General features: G+C 34.4%; 2 protein-coding genes across 12 annotated transcripts in view; one reads left to right on the top strand and one right to left on the bottom strand.

Annotated features, from left to right (window-relative positions):
- CEP290 (centrosomal protein 290) overlaps nt 1-20,458 on the bottom strand; it is a 54,388-nt gene extending 33,930 nt beyond the window's left edge. For 3 of the 8 annotated variants that reach the window (XM_072036809.1, XM_072036822.1, XM_072036826.1), the window contains exons 1-24: nt 20,321-20,458; nt 18,061-18,117; nt 17,373-17,493; nt 17,159-17,236; nt 16,309-16,378; nt 16,061-16,107; nt 15,568-15,711; nt 15,291-15,344; nt 14,247-14,399; nt 13,709-13,891; nt 13,267-13,356; nt 13,069-13,191; nt 11,526-11,649; nt 10,810-10,982; nt 9,660-9,822; nt 8,860-8,960; nt 8,683-8,770; nt 8,090-8,202; nt 7,100-7,900; nt 4,891-4,975; nt 3,919-4,061; nt 3,118-3,282; nt 1,328-1,477; nt 182-297 (exon numbers count right to left, since the gene is read on the bottom strand). In XM_072036809.1, coding sequence (XP_071892910.1) covers nt 182-297; nt 1,328-1,477; nt 3,118-3,282; nt 3,919-4,061; nt 4,891-4,975; nt 7,100-7,900; nt 8,090-8,202; nt 8,683-8,770; nt 8,860-8,960; nt 9,660-9,822; nt 10,810-10,982; nt 11,526-11,649; nt 13,069-13,191; nt 13,267-13,356; nt 13,709-13,891; nt 14,247-14,399; nt 15,291-15,344; nt 15,568-15,711; nt 16,061-16,107; nt 16,309-16,378; nt 17,159-17,236; nt 17,373-17,474 — 3,266 coding nt within the window. In that variant the 5' untranslated portion in view covers nt 17,475-17,493; nt 18,061-18,117; nt 20,321-20,458. Of the gene's footprint in view, nt 1-181; nt 298-1,327; nt 1,478-3,117; nt 3,283-3,918; nt 4,062-4,890; nt 4,976-7,099; nt 7,901-8,089; nt 8,203-8,682; nt 8,771-8,859; nt 8,961-9,659; nt 9,823-10,809; nt 10,983-11,525; nt 11,650-13,068; nt 13,192-13,266; nt 13,357-13,708; nt 13,892-14,246; nt 14,400-15,290; nt 15,345-15,567; nt 15,712-16,060; nt 16,108-16,308; nt 16,379-17,158; nt 17,237-17,372; nt 17,494-18,060; nt 18,118-20,144; nt 20,271-20,320 lie in introns of those variants that run through there. The other 5 variants (XM_072036821.1, XM_072036817.1, XM_038173095.2 and 2 more) reach the window with 5 other exon arrangements.
- The window catches only part of TMTC3 (transmembrane O-mannosyltransferase targeting cadherins 3), a 36,276-nt gene continuing 36,037 nt past the window's right edge, over nt 20,449-20,687 (top strand). For 2 of the 4 annotated variants that reach the window (XM_038173104.2, XM_038173101.2), the window contains exon 1: nt 20,453-20,587. The gene's annotated coding sequence lies outside the window, so the exon portion shown is untranslated. Of the gene's footprint in view, nt 20,588-20,687 lie in introns of all 4 variants that reach the window. The other 2 variants (XM_038173103.2, XM_038173100.2) reach the window with 2 other exon arrangements.

The following is a 20,687-nucleotide window of genomic DNA, read 5'->3' as shown; positions in this document are numbered from 1 at the left end:
AGAAAAAAGTAGTTTTTAAGCTTTCTGAGCCTTTACAGGACTAAAGAAGTGCATGAAGAGTATCCAAGAGTAGCAGCATTTATGACACTAACTAAAGAACACTTCAACATAATAATGAATCTCATACTCAAAATTATTAAACATTTAGATACCTGAACCTTCAGAATTCAGAGAACAATACCTTTGATACTCTTTATAAAGCAAGCCTTGTTGGTGACGAATTACTGCAAATTTTCGCTTATAGTCCTTTACTGAGTCTTCTAATTGTTTAAGTAACTGTTCTTTATTTTCCAGTTCCTAATTTTCCAAATAAAAATATTGAAGTCTTTAATATAGGTTTTAAGTGTGAAAGCATTAGTTAAAATTACAGTTTTCTCTTTTGTTTTTCATGATAGATATTTCTGTCAATTCATCTGTATCAATTTTGTGAACTGAATATATGAAATATCTTTTTCTGTAGAAGCAACAAATGAAAAAAAAAGTCCAATAAACACTGGCATTCATATTACTAGGTGTGAAATAGTGCAAAAATGCTCTATAGATTACAGCCCCAAAAGTTTACAACACTGTTCTTAGCCCACATATTTAGTCTACAAAGAATACTAATTGAACATCTATCTAGGAAGTCATGCTTTCTTTTCACATTCCTAAGTACCTTTCTATATTATCATCATATGCAACTAAAAGTATTATCTAATAAACAAAAGTAATCAAAGACAGAAAAAAATAATATAATAATAACACAATTTATTTCTCCTGCATTTCTTAAATAAATAGTTGTTCTTTACTATACATGTATGTTTGGTCTCTATGCTTCCCATGGAAAACACAAGCTTCGGTTTCAATGTACTTATTCACACTTATTTGTATGCTGACATAATTTTGACATAATGGAATGAAAATTTATACAGTAAATAAAGACCTTTACTATACAGAGAAAAAGAGATCAAAGTAGGATTTGCACATTCAGGCCCAGAAATCCAGAAAGTAGTGACAGAATTTCTTGTAAAAAGTGTAAAACTGGAGAAATTTAAGGAAGATTTTTAGATCAAAATTCCCACTTTAAACAGACAAAACCAAATTGTTGTCAAATAAACAATTTTTAGTTTCCAGGTTTACAGCACTTCAAAACATTTACAGCTTTAAACAGACAAACAAACAAAACAAAACAAAACAAAAAAAAGAATAGCCCCAAAAATTTACAGATGTTAAAACTTCAAAATTATTTGGAAACTGCTTCCATGTCCATATGTGGCATGACAGTAGATTTTGGAGAAAGCTGCTCTGTGTTACAAATATTCTTGATAAAAAAGAATAAATGATTTACCTGTATAAGACGTATTAAGTATTCATTCAGAGAATTAATCATGTTAACACTTGAAGGAGCCATCCCTTCTGGAAGATTCACTGTTTTGAAGACAATGTTAGCGCCTTCTGATTGACGTAATAAGCAAATTTCATTTTTCAGTTGAGTAATCTAATAAACAAAGTAACTCCTGTTATTTAATTAAAATGCACCTGATGGAAAATATATTAGTTTTCCTAAGTTAAATTAGTTGCTATTAACAATCTAATTCAGTTCCACTTATATTCTAAAGAATTCAAACACTCTTAGAAAATAACCTTTTAAAAAACCCTGTGATTATGTGAATAATTAAATGCACAGTAGCTTGAGCCAAATTGATCAAACCACTACAGCAATCAGGGCAGATTCACATACTTTTAGTTTTATTCTGAACTGTTTATACGGTGCACTAATATAATTTCTAAAAATATACAATTTGGACAGAACTATTGCAGTGGTTATTTGATGGTTTATTCTAAATAAATCTTTGCTCTTTAACTTCTTAAAAGCTTTCTAGTTCTCTAGTGTAACAGTACAAAAAACACTATTCCAGAATCACAGAATCACAGAATTTCTAGGTTGGAAGAGACCTCAAGATCATCGAGTCCAACCTCTAACCTAACACTAACAGTCCCCACTAAACCATATCCCTAAGCTCTACATCTAAGCGTCTTTTGAAGACTTCCAGGGATGGTGACTCCACCACCTCCCTGGGCAGCCCGTTCCAGTGCCTCACAACCCTTTCAGTAAAGAAATTCTTCCTAACACCTAACCTAAAACTCCCCTGGCGTAACTTTAGCCCATTCCCCCTCGTCCTGTCACCAGGCACATGGGAGAACAGGCCAACCCCCACCTCTCTACAGCCTCCTTTAATGTACTTATACAGAGCAATAAGGTCACCCCTGAGCCTCCTCTTCTCTAGGCTGAACAAGCCCAGCTCCTTCAGCCGCTCCTCATAGGACTTGCTCTCCAGGCCCCTCACCAGCTTCGTCGCCCTTCTTTGGACCCGCTCAAGCACCTCGATGTCCTTCTTGTAGCGAGGGGCCCAAAAGTGAACACAGTACTCGAGGTGCGGCCTCACCAGAGCCGAGTACAGGGGGACGATCACCTCCCTAGCCCTGCTGGTCACACTGTTTCTGATACAAGCCAGGATGCCGTTGGCCTTCTTGGCCACCTGAGCACACTGCTGGCTCATATTCAGCCGACTGTCCACCATCACTCCCAGGTCCTTCTCTGCCTGGCAGCTCTCCAACCATTCCTCTCCCAGCCTGTAGTTCTGCTTGGGGTTATTGCGCCCCAGGTGCAGGACCCGGCACTTGGCCTTGTTGAACTTCATACAGTTGACCTCAGCCCATCGGTGCAGCCTATCCAGATCCTCCTGCAGAGCCTTCCTACCCTCGAGCAGATCGACACACGCACCTAGCTTGGTGTCATCTGCAAACTTACTGAGGGTGCACTCAATGCCATCATCCAGATCATTGATGAAGATGTTAAAGAGGACCGGCCCCAGCACCGAGCCCTGGGGGACGCCACTAGTGACTGGCCTCCAACTGGACTTGGCTCCATTCACCACAACTCTTTGGGCCCGGCTATCCAGCCAGTTTCTAACCCAACGAAGCGTGCGCCAGTCCAAGCCAAGAGCAGCCAGTTTCTTGAGGAGAATGTTATTTATATTACAAATCCAGTATCCTATGCATAGTGTGTTTTTGTTCTAAATTATCATAGCAGAAACTTTTAAGTACAAATTAACTTATGGAAGATAAATTGTATACCTTTTCATTTGCATTTGCCAGCTGATTAGAGCAACTTGTTGCCTCCTTCTGACTCTCTTTCAGTTCCTTTCTTAATTCTTCATTTCGTCCTGTAAGTTGGTCAACCTGAGCTTTCAAGTGCACACTAGCATCAAAGATTCCTTCCGTGTTTTTTGATTCAATTGCCTAACACAGTAAATATTAAATTAACAAAACAGAGAAAAAACAGAGAAAAGCTTTGTTTTTCCATAATAAACTGGAACCGGTTTTAAGCTACATAAATTTAGCCAAAAAAGCAAGACATTTTAAGTTTTTTCAAATCTACTAATCTGTTTGCCGATGACACATAATTTATATCATATACCATAATATAAATAATTGCATTTGCCTGTGAAAATACTAATTTTTCAGGAAGATGTTTGAATAAGTAATTTTTCTTCAACATTTCCTGCAGGTCCTGTACAGATATGCAAAGAACACAGACAACAACAAGGCATGCAAATGAGCATTAATCTTAAACTTTACGTATAAGACAATAAACTTGACCAGGACAGTTTTATACTATCCAGCTGAAGGGATAGAAGATTTTTTTCATTTTTTTTTTCTGTTGGCAATTTCTTCTTATTGTATATTTTTCATTTGCCTTTTTACAGAGGAATCATGTTATGTACTCCCACTTGTAAGCAAGAAAGTATATACCAGTTACTATTTAATTATACAATAACCCAATAATATAAAATATATAAATATATAAATATATATATATATATATATATATATAACCTTAAAATCCTATGAGGTCAAATAAGCGAGCAAGCTTACATTAACTAAACGGTCCAAACTAGGGATTGTTAAGGCTGTTTCTCCTCCCTTCACGCTTGGATCATTCTGCATTTCCTTGACAGCTTGCAATATTTCTTTCATTCCTTGTTCAAGTTGTTTATTCTCTTCTGATAATTCTTTTACTGTAAAAAATATTGTTAATGTGTCTAAAAGCAGTAAAAACTGAGTTAGTTTTTTTGTTAAATGAGTTAGACATTTCATCATAATACCTCTTGATTTGATACACAAGAAGATTGTTCATATTATATACAGACCTAACTATGAATTTTAAAGTAGATCTGCTAGGTACTTCCCAACAGTGTATTTTGCTGGAGAAATATCAGTAAAATAACAGATAAATCCTTCATGGGAACATTTGGCTTTACTGAACCTTCCATTCTTCAATATTTCCTGCCACTGTTTTCACTTTTTTAGTAGCTTGTCTGATCAGCTTTCACAGATCCAGAAATACGGTGATCTTGGAAATGCTTCTGTGTAAAAATGGAGTTTTAAGGAAACTAGGAAAGATCCTAGTTTAATGTATTTAGTATGAATAAACTATGTTTCTTGTACTACTACCATTAATTTAAGTTTAAAATTAGCAAAACTAAACATGTTTTTATATACACACATAAACACATATATTTACAAAACAGCATTAAAGAGAATTCAAGGAAATTCCAGTTTGCAAATGCTATTTATATTATTTTGTAATCATTGTGTTACCAATTTAAACCAATTCACAACCAAAAATTCCACAATTCATGAGGTTATCAGAACAATTGTATAAAAACATTCCACGTACAAGGCAAATTCAATCATTGTGAAAGATACCAAAATAAACTGCATTTAAAAGAAACTGTACAGATGGATAGCTGTGGTCATAGTCACAAAGAAAAAAAAGTACAAATAAACAAACAATCTGCAGGAACCTGATAGCATTCCCTGGCTTTAAAACATGTTCCAACTTACATTTAGATTGAAATGTGACTATTACAGTCCTGTTCTTTTCCAAGTCTCTCTCTCTTTCACTTAGTTCTTTTGCGAGGTACTCATTCTAAAGAAAATAAAAGAAAAATAACAATTGTAATTTAGGAATATTAGAATTCTCATTAAGACTCTATGGTTAAGAAATGTTAAATGAAAATAAACACTTAAAAATATTACTAACTAATTATATTTGGTAGTGACATAGTCACTGATGCAGTATACAAACTGAAATAATGTGTTACTATGATGGGAACAATCAAGGTAATTTATAGCAACAAAATCATTATTTATAGCAACAAAATCATCAGGAAAAAAGTATTTAAAGCATAGATAAGCTTTATATATTTATTTTATTTATTTTTTTTTTTTTTTCTTCTCTTTAACACCTTGTACTACCTGTACTGCCTGGCTTCTCCATTTTTCAAGCTGTAATTCTGGATAACTATTCAGCATATTCTTAATCAACAAATCTCTGTATATCTGCTCATTCTTAAAATAAAGAAGTTATTAGTATATGATTCTATCTCCATTTTCATATAAGTGTTTATATTTCCAAGACCTATCTGCTAAATTATCAAAAAACACTTATTCTTTTCTACTAAAATGCAATTAACAGGCATTATTCATGCTGTAGCTTGGTTAAGAGTATTTTAAGAGAAACCAAAGTAGAAAAGCATACTCCCATAGCACGGAAAAAATGATGTATAGTAGAAAAATGCATGACACACACAGATTTATTATTCGATCGGTTACTTACATGTTGACCATAGCTCAGCAGGGCTCAACGGAAATTCAATCAGTTCCAAAATACTTCAGTTCAAGGTAGGAAAAACCTATTTTCTGATCTCATCTATTGTAACCATGATGTTTCCTCATCAAAACCGAGACAAATAACAAACATGTTTTCTAGATCCATTCAAAATATAATTTTAGTCATCTAGTGTACTAGTCCCAGCTTTTTCTCAAATTGGGACTATGCCTTCATGAAAACTTCCTAGCCCATATATTAATCTCCTGACTGAAATGCAAGTGCAGCAGAGACAGATTTACTAGAAGAATTACACAAGGTATACCCCATATAATACTGTCCAGGAAAACACAAACTCTTAGTCATGCAGCAGTTGGAACAACAGTCTACAAGTATATAACACAGGTAGGACTGTGAGACTCTTCAGAAACTGACTTGATTCATGCCCCAAATATCTCTCAGGTACCAAAAACAAAGACCTGCGCTATACAAAAAGTAACACAGCACCTTATAGTAATTATTTTGGAAGCTACCAGAGTATTTTTTTTTAAATATCATTTATCATATAAATAAAACACAGCAAGTATCCTGAAATCAATCTGTTCTTGTTATGATTCTATCAAGTTTTCAAAAACGCCAATAAGAACCTAAAGTATTTTATCATTATGGATCTTTTTAATCAATTAAATTTTTCATTGAAAATATTTTCAGTTTTTCTGAGAACTGATGGATATTATCCATTTCTCTGCCAATTGATCAAGATAAAAGGATTGAAGAACAAACTCAGTAATTTTTTAGAAGTTTCCCAGAAGGAAAGGCCTTTCTTATTCCAGAAGTCTAACTTTACACCATCTGTTTTCTTTAGAGGTAGTCTAGTCACATAACGTGTATCGTTTAACAGAAATCTCTTCTTTTACGTTGAAGGACTGAATCAGTCCCTACTTTATTCAACTAGTACTTGCAAATTAGCACTGTGATATTTGTTTGTGTACTTAAAAACATTTTAAGATGATTATCCACAAATTGTGTCGTTCAATACACAGTTGCAACCATTGATTCATTTGCGAGGTAAAGATCTATGCATTAATAAGTGGTATGCAGGAAAATAATTATTTTTTTTCACTAATGCACGTAAGATAATAGAATAAAAACTATTCCCTCGTCATACCCGTCTATAGGGATGTTCACGTGTGTTTTGCAATTTTTTTCCACAGACAGAAAGAAAATGTATCACTATATTTTTTGACGCTAAGTCAACAAATCAACTGCAAACTAATGACTTGGGCATTTTTTTGTTCTAATTTAAAAAATGTGCCAATTCTATTTGAATCACTGCATAGATTTAAATAAAGATGAAATTACACCAACATATCTTCAGTATTTGAATTTATCTCCTAAATAACTGCAACAGATAAGCACACACATATTATACAGGAGCCTCACCTGTGATCTAAGAAAGGCTAATTCCCTTCTCAACTGCTGTATGAGATACTCAACAGGATCTACTTGACCTGAGTATTCTGAATGTTCATTTTCAAATTCACTTTCCAAAGTTTTCACCTGCAGACATTCTTTTATACAGTTCCTTCCTTCTCCATCTTCTTGAAAGGTATTTAAATCAGAGAACTTCATTTGCAAATAATCTGGCTTATCCTTCAATGTCATTCTTTGTGTTTTGAGAGTCACTGGCTTTCCAAGAACAGATGCACAAGAAATCGGAGAGCTTTGGCCAAGAGATGCACATGCACAAAAATTTCCCTCACTTCTTTGATATGAATTAGAAGTTACAGACACTTGATTTGGAAAAGATGCTTTGTTTCTGTAACTTTGGTCATTTACTTCTGAAGTCTGCCACGTTCTCTGATACATAGAAAATGAATCTGTGCAGTCTGATTTTGAGCCTTTTGACACCTCTGTAATGTCTGCATTATCTGTTATCCCTGATGACACTGTAAATTGTAGTTCTGGTGATATGAAAAGTTCTTTTATTCTAAGAGTTTCTGAATTACAGTTGTCACTAACTGCTTGCAACTCTGTCACATGTTTTGAACCTAAAAGAAGCAAAGAAGCATTTCTATTTTTTTCCAAGTGATTTAAATTCCCAAGTATGCCACAAGTTCTTCTACGTAGATTTCCCACAGCCTTACTCTTTTCAGCTCTATCTTTCTCTGACTTCAAAAGGCTAACTCGTGCTTCTCTATCTGCAAATGTGTTTCTCCTTTCCATGTTACATGAGTTGCTAGCCTGTACTCACAAGAAATAAAAAATGTTCATTAGTATTCAAAAAAAAAATACAAATTATTAATTTGGGATTTTTTAACAGCAGTTAATAAAAGCTTATAAAAATATTTGAAAATATATTTACAAACCAATATTATATTTATTTGAAACAGAAATACAATAAATGCTTATGAACTTGTTTTATGAACCTACCTGTGCCTTTACTTCAGCAATATCATGGGTGTCCAAGAAATCAAGCTTCCTCTTATTCATCCACTTCTCTTCAGTAAAGTTATCTGTTATCTGCATGTCAGCAGTGTCCAATGCTAATTGTAAGTAAATGTACAATAAATTATTATGATTTTGGGGGAGGGGAAACTTCAAACAAAGGAATATATTCAAGCTACTATATATGAGTTATATTTTTCAACTACCTGCAAGGTAAGAAGCTGTAAACTTCTCCATTGGAGTAGATTATGTTTGCCTAGGTGGCACAGAATTTAAATTTTTAAGTTTTCTGAAACAAATCCATTACAAAGATTTACTGGAAATCTTGGTGAGATCATTCCATATCTAAGAACTACAAGACAATGGCATGACTCTCAGTGATGTGTTACTAGCCATCACAAGTCAAAAAGCTACGGGGCTGTAAGACTACAGAAATACAAAACCACTCACCTCTTCCTACAGATTCAGTGATAATTATTTTGTCTTATAATTTAAGCGAGTTAATAGACAAAATACAGCTATATTAGTAACTACAGACAGAATCTTCGTGCAGTATATTTTATAAAAAAATACGTTACCATTTGTTGCAACTCTTCTTCCTTTCTCCTGAGCCAACTTACGAACCTGTTTTTTCAGTTCAATTCTTTCTTCTTCTAGCCTTTCAATCTGCATATTATTTAACAGACAAGTATTTCACTCCATTCAAATGCAGTTTTATTATGTAGGTCTTACAAAAAATATGATTTATCACTTACCTCTTTCAAAAGAATATGGTTTTCAGCTCTATATTGCTGCTGTTTTAGTACTTTGCTGTTTCTGAATTCACTTAAATCAATCATTGCCTTTGGTTCAAGACCTGAAACACAGTATATGATGCATAATCACTCATTTGGGAGGAACATTAATGTTAATGGTCATTAGTAGGTAGCCCATTTAAGTAACAACAATCAGTCAAGTAGAACAAAAAAAACTAATGTGCTGATGGTTAAATATACACATATTTCTACACATCGTGCTCTCCATAATAACATCAGATGAAAGCACCATTTTACATTATTTACTAAAAAATAAACAAAGCACAATAAAATACTGCCTAAAACTAACTGTATTTATGTTTAGATTTCTTTATGTAAAAATAAGCTTCTGAATTTCTCTCTCTGTTTTCAGTCTAGCATTACAATTTCAATAAGTTATGTATGATTTCCAAATACTGTATTATGAAGCTAAGTAAGTAGTCTATAATCAAGGAGGAATCAAAAACAACAACAAAAAAGCAACATGGAACCTATTTCCCTGCTTTCTATGCTCAAAGCAACCTGTAAGCTAAACTTTAGACATGTACATACACTCTTTTTATCCTAACTGAAACTACTTGCAAATATTAGCAGACTAATACATAAGTATTAGCCTGTATAAGTAATACATAAGTATTAGTCTAATAATATAATATATAAGTATACCAAGTTGTTACTTGGTATAGTAAAAATGTCCATGACACAATGCTATTTCAATTCTTACAAAATAAAAAATTGAAAATATAACAGATACACCATACCTAAGCGCTCTCTAAGCTCTTCATTTTCATCAAGAAAATCATTTATTTTCAGTTCAAGTTTATTGACTTCCTTAATTAATGTTTCAATCTCATGATCTCTTATTTTGATTTGCTTTTTTAAATCCTTTATTTCAGCAACAGCCTCTTCCAAACCATATATTCCCTGTAAAAATCCAAATGGGAATTATAAACATATCACATGGAAAAATAAATTATGAATCTGTGTTTCATCTTTACAAAGTTGATGACACTATTTGGAAACAAAACAAGAAGAAAATACTATGATTGAAAACTTATACTAACAAGCATAGGAGACCGTTGATAAGTTATGGAAAGACAATAGTAAAGTGAAGTGAAAAAAATCCTGAAGATTATAGGGATTCAAAGGAGTTGACTCAATGTCCACTAAAGCAAAGCATATTCATTTTTCTGACCATGGCATTCAGTAATTCCTAACTGCAATGCCTATTTTTCACACAAACAACATTTTCTAGAAAAAATGCCATACTATCTGTGATTTTTCATGATTGCAATGCAGGACACCAAGACTTTCAGTCTTGCTTAACTCCAAAATACCTTTGAAATCCACTTATCACAAATACAGATTTCACCAAAAGAGTGCTAATCTTTTTTATGTTATCTTTTTTATGCTCACTGTACACACAATTTCTGAGGTATCTGAATATTTTTAATACATACTATTTAAATTAACAAATCATTAAAACCTTACTTAATAAGAAAAAAAAAAGTTTTCCAGTCTATAAGCACTGCGCTGATTGCAAACAGAGGTGCTGAATAAAATCAGTTCCTACAAACCTATCTTCTGATTACACAGTAACCTCCACATAATTCAATATTGAACCCTCTTATTACAGGATTCTTTGAAGAATCCTATCTTGGTAATTCAATTAATGTTCAACGTGTTTCGGAAGCCCCTACTCATATACTAAAATTGTCAACTTGCAAAAGTTAAGTATGGTTAACAAACATGCAATCAGTAACCTCTAAAGGCATAATGAAAGAAAAAGAAAATAGCATCAGAAGTCATTCATTTAAGTTCTAATTAGAACAATGTCAATAAAAATGCAAGCAGAAAATGTTCTGCTAAAAATACGATGAAATAGCCTGTCCACTCTGACAAATTATTTACCAGTTCATAGTCTTTCATTCGTTTCAGAGCCTCAACAAGTTCTTTGTCCTTTTCTTTAGCATCTGCTTCAGCTAGTTCTGCAGACTTCTCAGCCTCCTTTGTTCTCTCTTCTAGCAAGTTTAACTTTTCCTGCATTTCTCCTAAACGATTCTGCTGAGCAAGTGTTGAGAGACCTGGAAAGATAAACCTTGATCAACGATTCAACCAAGAATTCTTTCTGTCTCAGCAAGAAACACTTCACATGATGTTATAAAGATCTTCATTATCTGCTCTCAAATAAGTAATTAAAAAAGACTATATATTATTGCTTTTTTTTAATCATTCAATCAAACAACCCTCAAGTATGCACAAAAGGGAATTTGTTTTGAATTATATGTTAGCAATCATTTGCAACTCTTTACAAAGCTGAGCTGAGATGTATCTTATACTCTAACCTATAAAGTATGTAATATGTAACATTATTACATATATATGTAACATTAATTAACTATACAGGTATAGTTTTATTAGGTACTATATTACCTCTAAAATCCACTGGAGTACTGTAAATAAATTTAAACCATTTTGCATACTTGATAAATGGAAAGGAACAAAAATTTTAGAGTACTGTTACTCAAATATGGCAAACATTTTTCTGTATTTCTAAAGAATAAAGAATATATGGCAAATTTTTTGCTTCTTATTTTCTTTTAAATATACCTTAAAATAAAACTTACCTTTATCTTTTTGGAGATCATTTTTTAATTCCTCAATAAGAAACGCATTTTGTTCCATTTCTTTGGTATACTGTTCGACTTGCTCAGTTAGAAGTCTTATCTGAGCATCTCGTTCTTGCACACCCTGAAAAAAAAAAAAAAAAAAAAAAGAAGAAATTCTTCACTGACCATCTCACTTTGGCACATTACACACTTAACACACACACACACACCAAAAAAAAAAAGCTCCATTAAAGAAATGTTTTACTGACAGGGAAACTACCAATACAGAACACCACATTGCTTCAAAATCAAAATGGAGAAATGAAATGCAGCTAATAAAAAGACCCAATAAAATTATATAACAAGCAAACATACTGTACTTACAACATAGAGTTCAGATATTATCTAGAAGTTGGATAGATAAAGGCAAAGCAGGAAAAATAAAAGAAAGAGTAAAAATAAAGCATTCACACAATACTATCACACTGACACTGAATAAATATATATATAAAAAGAAAAAATAGAGTTGGAAAAAAGTTTCAGAAAATAATTACAATATAAAAGTCTCAAGAGTTGCTGACCTTACTTTATACAAATGTTATGAAAAAACAAAAGCTCAGTCTTTCTTAGAGGTAAAATATCACCACATTTTAAATCTAAAGATACATCACTTAGCAAAGTTGTGAAGACCTAACTACAACCCTTTCATATGTGAACATATATTGAACCATAACAAGCATTGTGTTACTACACAATGCTGTAACTTGATTTAATTTTTAAATGCCTTATTTAAAAATATGCTATTTTCCATAAAACTGTTCAGAATAAAATGCTCGTGACTTTTTTCAGATGTTTTTGCCTTCTGATCATCAGAGGCTAATTGGAACTTAAGTTTTTTTGTTTGTTTTTAATCCTTTTTTTCGGTAAGATTATACATAATGATACATTTATTCAAAAAACACTTGAAGAAGGCAGGAAATCCTTCTGATATGTATACATTATGGAAAGCATATTGATTGATATTGGGGCTCCTAAAGGGCTGGGAGATTTTTTGAATGTTTGATAGTTTTTCAATAAAGTGGGGAAATATAAGATCATGAAGAATTATCTAATTTGAGATTAATAAAAGAGGCACTTAATTCAGCTAGCTCTATAACATGCTGAACCACAAACTTGAACAGTATAGCACCAAGCAAGACAAAAGGACACAAAAGTTAAAACCTCTAAGTAATACTTTTCCTTGACTAACCAATTTACTGTAATTTAACAGCATTATATTCTGGATGCTTAGGTGTTAAAACAGTCATTCTTGTAATAGTTAGAAAAGATAAATATGAAAGTAACAGAACCAACTACCAAAAGCTCAATTTATACAGAAAGGGAACATTCATTTGTGCAATATTATGCTAACCTCATAGAGGAATAAATCAACCTGCCTTGTAATTCTCAAATGTGAATGACACAGATTCTGGTCTTTGCAAACTAGGAAAGACTAATTTGGTCACTAGCTTACCTAAAGAATGGTAATTTGTGTGTGTGTAATTTATCACATGGACTGTACCTGCTGAAGGGCCATTATACTGTTTCTGTCTACATCAAGACGGGCCATTTTTATTTCCTCTTTCATGTTAAACAACATTTGCTGATACTCTATGAGTTCATCATCTTTTGAAGCTAAGATTTTCTGAAAAGGAAGATAAAATACCATCAGAATACTTGAAGCAATTCCTAAAAATTAGCCAAGAAGTATTAGAAGTACCTTCCATTCTTCAACTTTTGCATTTACAGCTGCCATGAGTGGATCATCTTCCTCATTCTTTGCTTTCAGCTGGTCTGAAAGCTCCTGGACCTAGAGATGCAATTTGGATCAATATGGTATCACAAAAGTGTTTTGCTTAAACAACATGCACATACACACACACAAACAAATGCACACATACAACTTAGCAGAAAAGCATTATGGCAGCAAGGTATAGTTCTGGCTCCTAGAACACATGAACTCTAACATTCTTTATGAAAGTATTTTGTGATCTGCAATCAAGTTTTAAAATTTGCATCAAGCTTAAAGATCACTATTTTTAGTAAGTATTTCAGCAGTGTGCTTTAACTGGAGTTGTTGAACATTTTTGAATTTACAGAAAAATATGATGATACAATATAAAAGCAAAAAAATATATTCAATAATATAAGTTAGTTCTTACTTGAAATTTGTACTGTTCTTTCTCCTTTCTTAACTGATCCATAACAGTATCGGATTGTTGCACAATTAGTTTCATTTTATTATATTCATCCGTCATCTTCTCCATTTCTTGCACTGATTCCTCAAGATTCTTTCTCATTTCTTGGTTTTGAATGTCTAACTTCTCATTAGTTTCAGTCAAATTCTGCAGAATTAAAGCAACTGCTTTTAAAAAGTATGCATCCTAATACCTGAATAACCAGTAATTGAAAGCTACCTTAAATGTAATGCTAGAAAGTATAAAGTAGCACAGAAGAGAGCATTTCACCTCTGGATCCTCAATTTCAACAAATCCTAATGACTAAGCACTAAAAAATTACTCTAAAAGACCCATGTCAGTAACTTCAATACCTCAGACATTCACAGATTGAGAGTTTATGAATCACAGAACCCAACTGCATTAGATATTCTCTTGCCCTGCGTCACTTAGTCTGTAAATTGGCATAGCTTTATGAAAAATACTATTGTCAGAAAGACATACTCAACAGCATCCATTTTACCTGAATTTCATCCAAATACTGGACAAGCTCAAAGTTCTTTTTGGACAACTGAGATCTGTAATCAGAATAATCTCCTCTTCGTGACAGAACTGTTTCTTTTTGAGAATCTATTTGCCTCTGATAGTCAATTACATCCTGACGTAATTGTTCATTCTGCACAGAAAGCAATCCAAAAATAAATCTATTTTGAAGAGCTGAAGACTAAGTTGTTGCTTTTCTAATAAGCTAACACAAAGAGCTAAGACAAACACCATACAAATTCCTACTGTCTGCTTTTAAAAATTTAAGAAGCCTCACCTTTTTCTTTATTTGTTTTTTCTTCAGATTAAAAAGGAGAGAACAAGACCAAGAGAATAAAGCATGAAAAATATTAGATTATCTTTGTTTTAGAATTCTAAATAGGAATCAACATAAAGTCCAAACAAAGGAAAATTTTCCATATACCTGTGCATGTGTGTATATACACACATGCATGTAGGTAAATGGGCACATCTGAGGAATTCTCAAGTTTCCACCAGAACATTAATTGTAATTGTTGCTGTCCATTTTATTCTGCCACAGACCAAGATTAGAGGTAATAAAGGTATAAAAACAACCAGAAGAAATGTTTTAAGAGACTGATTTAAGAAAAAAGTATTAAAGAATGTTAACTCTATCTTTAATTTGTTCTTATATTAGCTACTTTTTGTAAAAAAATTATCTTAGCAAAAGCAGCAAGCTTAAACCAAATCCTGTCCACTATTCATCAAATCTACTTGTCAATAGAATTTAAGAAAAATACTAACTGCTCAAGAAGACAAAGTCCAAAGCCGAAGTATTTTAGGGCTGTGTAAATTCAAGCATAGACAGCTCCTAACCTCAATTAACTAAGTTTCCCTTGAACAGATCTATGATAAATTTGTGAAATCTGATTAAAATCTAATAATCTATTTGTACCAGTACCTAGGAGATAATCTAGAACAGAATTAAATACCATATCACTCCCCCAAAATACGTAGAAAACTAATAATATATATTGTTTATCAGTATTAATTCTTTACTAACCTCTCTCCTTAATTTGATGTTTTCATTTTCTGTATCTTCATTTCTAAGAGCAAGCTAGAATAAGATGATAAAATCCTTATTGTGTGTGTGTATGTATATATATATGCATGTATATTGCTAACATAAACTATGAAAGCAACGAACCCAGAAACAAAACAGAAAATGAATGCACAGTGGTCCTATTTTTTTTTTTTTTAAATTTCAGAGGCTCTTTTCAAAACATGAAACTTTCAAACACAGTTCCAGAACTGGTTTAGAGATTTCAAGCCATTCTTACCTGTTCATTCACTTTCTTCTCTTTTTCCAATTCCTTTTCTATTTCTGTTAACTGTCTCTCTTTTTGTTCTACTTGTTTCTCCAGTTGGCGGATCTCATCACGCAAAAAACGAGTATCACGACCACCAGCAGATCTTTGTGCCATCTTAAGAGCATTAAAACAATATAATAAATATAGTACTGTTCTTCAAAATAGTGGGAGGGGAGGGATACTAAGCCTAATGTTCAAGAAAAGCAACAGGAAGGTCTCACTAGCTTCTTTTTGAAAAAAAAAAAAAAAGAAAAAAAAAGAATTAATTAAAAAAATGATTTATTCAAATAAAGACAATTTTATTGTAGATGCAAGTCTTTATAAAAAGGACACTGGTGAATATTCATAAGCTAGTAAAAAGAATTAACTAAACCTTAAGGCTATTATGTTTCCTTAGCTATTTAAAACAGTATTGTAAAAAATATAAAAAGCAGCATTCTATAAACAAAATTTTAAAACATACCTCTAATTCATTTTCCAGCTTCATCACTTTTGTTTTAAATAGATTTTCTGTTAAAATAGAGTAGACACAGAGAATTAACCAGCAAATTACACAAAGCAACAATGTTAACTTCGCAGCCTTTAAATATTTGGCCCCTCTGAAGCAACTGACTTTTTATCAGTCAGTATTTTATTCACTCTGTTAAATTAAAAAGAAACAAATATATTATATTTAACAAATCATTTATGAATAGCTTAAGGTTTGCTTACCACATTTGGCTTGTTCTTCCCCAGCTTTTTCAACTTCCTCCAGTGCCAGCTCCACCTCTTGAGCTTTCATCTGGCAAAAAAAGCATAGTAAGCAAAGAAAAAAGATTTACTAACATAAATTAGAAGAGTATTTCATGGACCATGCGTTTAGAAGTATGAAAACATTTACAAAAGAACATTTTTCTCTTCAAACAAAGGAAACCGCTTATTTTCCTTACAATTAAGAACTTCAGACTGTTGAAATATTTTCTTTAGTAATTTATTCTAAGCAGCTGTCTGAACATTCAAAAGCATGTAGCTGAGAATAGTGATAAAAAATAAAAATAATAATTAAACAAAAAAAAAAAAACTAAAACCAATGTGCTAACCTGTGCAGCTTTTATTTCTTGATTCTGGTATGTTTATGAGCAAATACAAAATGCAATAGACTTATAGGACCAGTTTTAGGGTAGCCAAGTTTCTTACATTTGCAGTGACAGTTTTAAAGTTACTCCAAAACATCACCCTACCATAAAAACTTTGATTAGAGTTAAAATCATAATAAATTACTTACTACATCTAACTTATTTGTGAAATATCTTTGCATTACCTGTAAAACTAAGATTCCCTAACCACATAACTACGTTCACCCGTTCACTTCGCTTCCCACTGGTACCTGCCATAACCCCAACTGCTGCAAACAGTTACTTTGTTGCACGTACACATTTAGTACACAAATCCTTGTTAAGAGTAACCAGTACACTCAATTCAGGAAAAGAGAAAGAAAAAAAAAAAGTAATCACGTTTTCATTTAAATAAAAAATAAGCAGATGTACCTACAGAACTGTAGTAAGTGAGGATTAATACAAACCTTCATTAGTGACTGAGTAATTTTAAAAAGATGTATCAACTGTTCAGGAGTTTCATTTTTCAAGTTTTTCCCGTCAACCTAAAGAGACAACAGTGTTTTTATAAAAATATCGATGAAATTCAGAAAATAAAGCATTTATGTATGTGACAGACAAGAGATAGTATAGAGGAGAATGCATAGCAAAACTAGTATGTTCTGTTTTCCCCTTGAGTACCTTGGACACAGTCTCTAGCAATCTGTCTGCCAGTTCCTCTTGACTAGGCAAAGCATCTGGATCAACTCTCATAAGCTTCTTCCAATCTAAAATGGGTGCCATATTGATTTTATAGTATTTTCTTGGAAAAAAAAAATAGAAATAACAATTATGAGACATTAGCACTGCCCATCAGTTGTTTATCATATGACTTAAAGTAGGCTAGTGAACAATACAAATGATATTAATAACCATATGGATTTTTTAATAAATATATTGATTAACATTCAGTTCACATTTTGCTCCGTTGCAAATAAGTAGACTATAGTGAAACCATGTTTTAAGTTAAAATTACATCATGCAAAATCAAAGAATTTGTGATTCAAACCCTGAACATCAAGATGCATGTGAAACCTCAATTTTCACTTCTAAACGTTATTCAGTTCTTCCCAATTTCTCTTGAATCTGCCCTTGCATGATAAAAATCTCCTTATATTGATAAAATTGTTATTTCCTATATATTTAACCAACACCTGCTTCAGTCTGATGGCACAAGCGTCCATTTCTTGATATTAATTTCTAAAATACTAAACTCTTGCATTAAGCATCCTTTCCTTTTGATTAGAATACTTGAATTGAGACAGGACTGCAAACTGACAAATATATAAATTGGAAGTAATGCACAGTTTTGTTCTACTCTACTGCTTACCAGCCAGATGCTATAGGTGACGGTGACTTGTCATGTACCTGGAAGTCAATGCAATACCTGAAAAAGACAAAAGAGATTGGAAGACTTGGATTATTATGTTTTTCAGAGCTGTCTCTGACCTATATTGCCAAACCTTAAAAAGCAGATTCTGTCACATTTCAAAAATTTATTTACATATTGCCCTTAAATTATAAATATGTATAAATGGTTAGGAAAATAAAGAAAACAATAATAAAACCAACTAGGACACTTAATTCATTAATATTCAATAAACTTGATGATGCAAAAAGGATATATATTTTACTGGAAAAAATCAAGCTGAATCAATAACCATAGCAAAGGTGTATGCTAAGTGTATCTCAAGATCTGTTCCCTCATTCACTGTTCATCATTTACACATTCAACAACTGAAACTTCCATCTTTAATGAAAGTCTGAACAGGTATTACTTTCACAGAATATATTTGTGAGCAACCTGAGAGAAGAGCTGTAAAACTCTGAAATCTACCTTTACCCCTAAGGGAAGATAAAAATCACCCTTTCCTCATCTTCTTTGAATATGAGAATTACTTCAGAGCCCCCCTGTATTTATCATTTCTTCAGTGTTCATTAAATGTTTTAGAAACCTCACATTCCATAAAAACCACGAGCTGGTAAGGATGATATAGCTTTAAATTAAAAGAAGGTAAGTTTAGATTAGATATAAGGAGGAAATTCTTTATTCAGAATATGATGAAGCACTGGCACAGGCTGAGAAGCCGTGGATGCCCCATCCCTGGAAGTGTTCAAGGCCATGCTGGATGGGGCTTTGGGCAACCTGGTCTGGTGGGAGGTATCCCTGCACATGAAAGGGAGATTGGAACTAGGTGTTCTTTAAGGTCCCTTCCAACCCAAACTATTCTATTATTATATGTACATAAATCTTGCGTTTTATGTTTTGTAGTAGATGACAAAGGAAAATACAAGAAAATTACATGCAGGTGCATAACTGGTCTTGGTATTCTCAGTTTCTCAGTTCATCCAGTGCTACTTGGATTAACTAATATATTTTTAACACTAATATAGATTTTAACATTTAATGAGATGTAGAAAATAAATATATGACTATCAAATCTATTCTGAGAGTAAAAGCACAACCTTACGACTGTTGATCTTTCCCTACCTTTCTCATTTAAAATTCCTTTTCCTTAACTTATAAAACGTCTTTAAGAAAGTATCAGTCTTAAAACGGTATCAAAAGGAAGAGAGATATAAACAAAATAATCACAATTGTTGGGAGACCATCTACAGTAAGATATAGGGGGGGCACAAGCGTGAGGTGTGGAGTATGTTTTACAGTATATACGTATTGGAGGACAATAAAAGGGAAGTGAATTCTTCCTAAAATTTAGCTGATTCCTTCCGCTTGGTAGAATGTGTGCTTTTATTTGACAGAAGGTCTGTGAGGTGAAACAAGGAGATCAGGGCTCTAAAAAATGTGAAACATACATGCATTTGATGGTAGCCATCACAACATTTTCTTGACTTTCTTTAGGCACTAAACATACAAAAAATAGCCCGATGGTATAAAGTTCTGTAAGGACTGATAAAATAGGAGTGCTGGGCACGTTCACATACTATCAGAACTTGATAGGATATTCAGGACGGCCTACAAGAGACCGCCCAAAGCAGAGGCAGCCCAAGCACCACAGAGATTCCTCGCCATCACAGTGGCACTGGGCACCAACACAAACAGCTGCTCCTCTTCCATAACGGTGTGTAGAAGGCATATCACAGTCACAGATACTTGAGCGAGACTGAATATCAAGAAGCAGCAAAGACAGGTGGGACATGCACTAACTTTCTGTTAGTTTAGCGGAGCTCACCTAGATTAAGCTACCTGGGATTTCCAAACTAGGTCACCCAAACTAGCTCTGATACACTTGCTCTTCAGAGCACCACATCCCCACCACAGAGCTCCTTGTACAGGGCTCCCATTTCCTTCCAACTGCCACACTCCCTCCCGAGATGCCGCAGGGACACACCGACCGCCGTCCCTGCAGCGTGTCCCAGCCCTGCCCCCGTTTCAGACCCTGCGGAACTCACGGACTGCCCGCCCCGGCACTCCCGGTCACGGCAACGGCCCCCAGGCACCTCAGCGAGGACAGGAGCAGGGCCCCCCCTGCTGGTCCCCCGGCCCCAGCCGCCTTCTGCCCGCCTCCCCCCGGCCGTCGGCAGCGCAGGCCCCGGCCGCAGCCCCTCGGGCAGCCCCTTGGCCTCACCGCTCCGCCAGGGCGGCGGCGACAACAACGGAGGCCGCTGCCAGGCGATGCCCGCAGCCTCGCCCGGCGTCTCCGGTGCCTGGAACCGGGAGACGCGCAGGGGCGGGGAGAGACAAGGAGACGCGGGCCTCGCGGCGGACTACGAGTCCCAGCATGTCGCGCGGCTCCCGGCACACCCCGGGGCCCCCAGGGGAGCGCTGTCCCGGCATCCTCCGCTTGGGCAGCGCCAGCTGGGGGCGGCGGCGGTTCCGCGGCGGTCTCAGTCAGGTAGGGCGGGCGGTGGTGGCGGCGGGCAGGGGCTGCTCTCTGCTCGCGGGGTCCCGGGGAAGGGCTCGGCGGAGCCGCCGCTGCCCGCGGTGGTGCTCCC

Source organism: Anas platyrhynchos, chromosome 1 (assembly GCF_047663525.1).
Source record: "Anas platyrhynchos isolate ZD024472 breed Pekin duck chromosome 1, IASCAAS_PekinDuck_T2T, whole genome shotgun sequence".
NCBI classification, from domain to species: Eukaryota; Metazoa; Chordata; class Aves; order Anseriformes; family Anatidae; genus Anas; species Anas platyrhynchos.
This window is presented reverse-complemented; position numbering and strand designations above follow the sequence as displayed.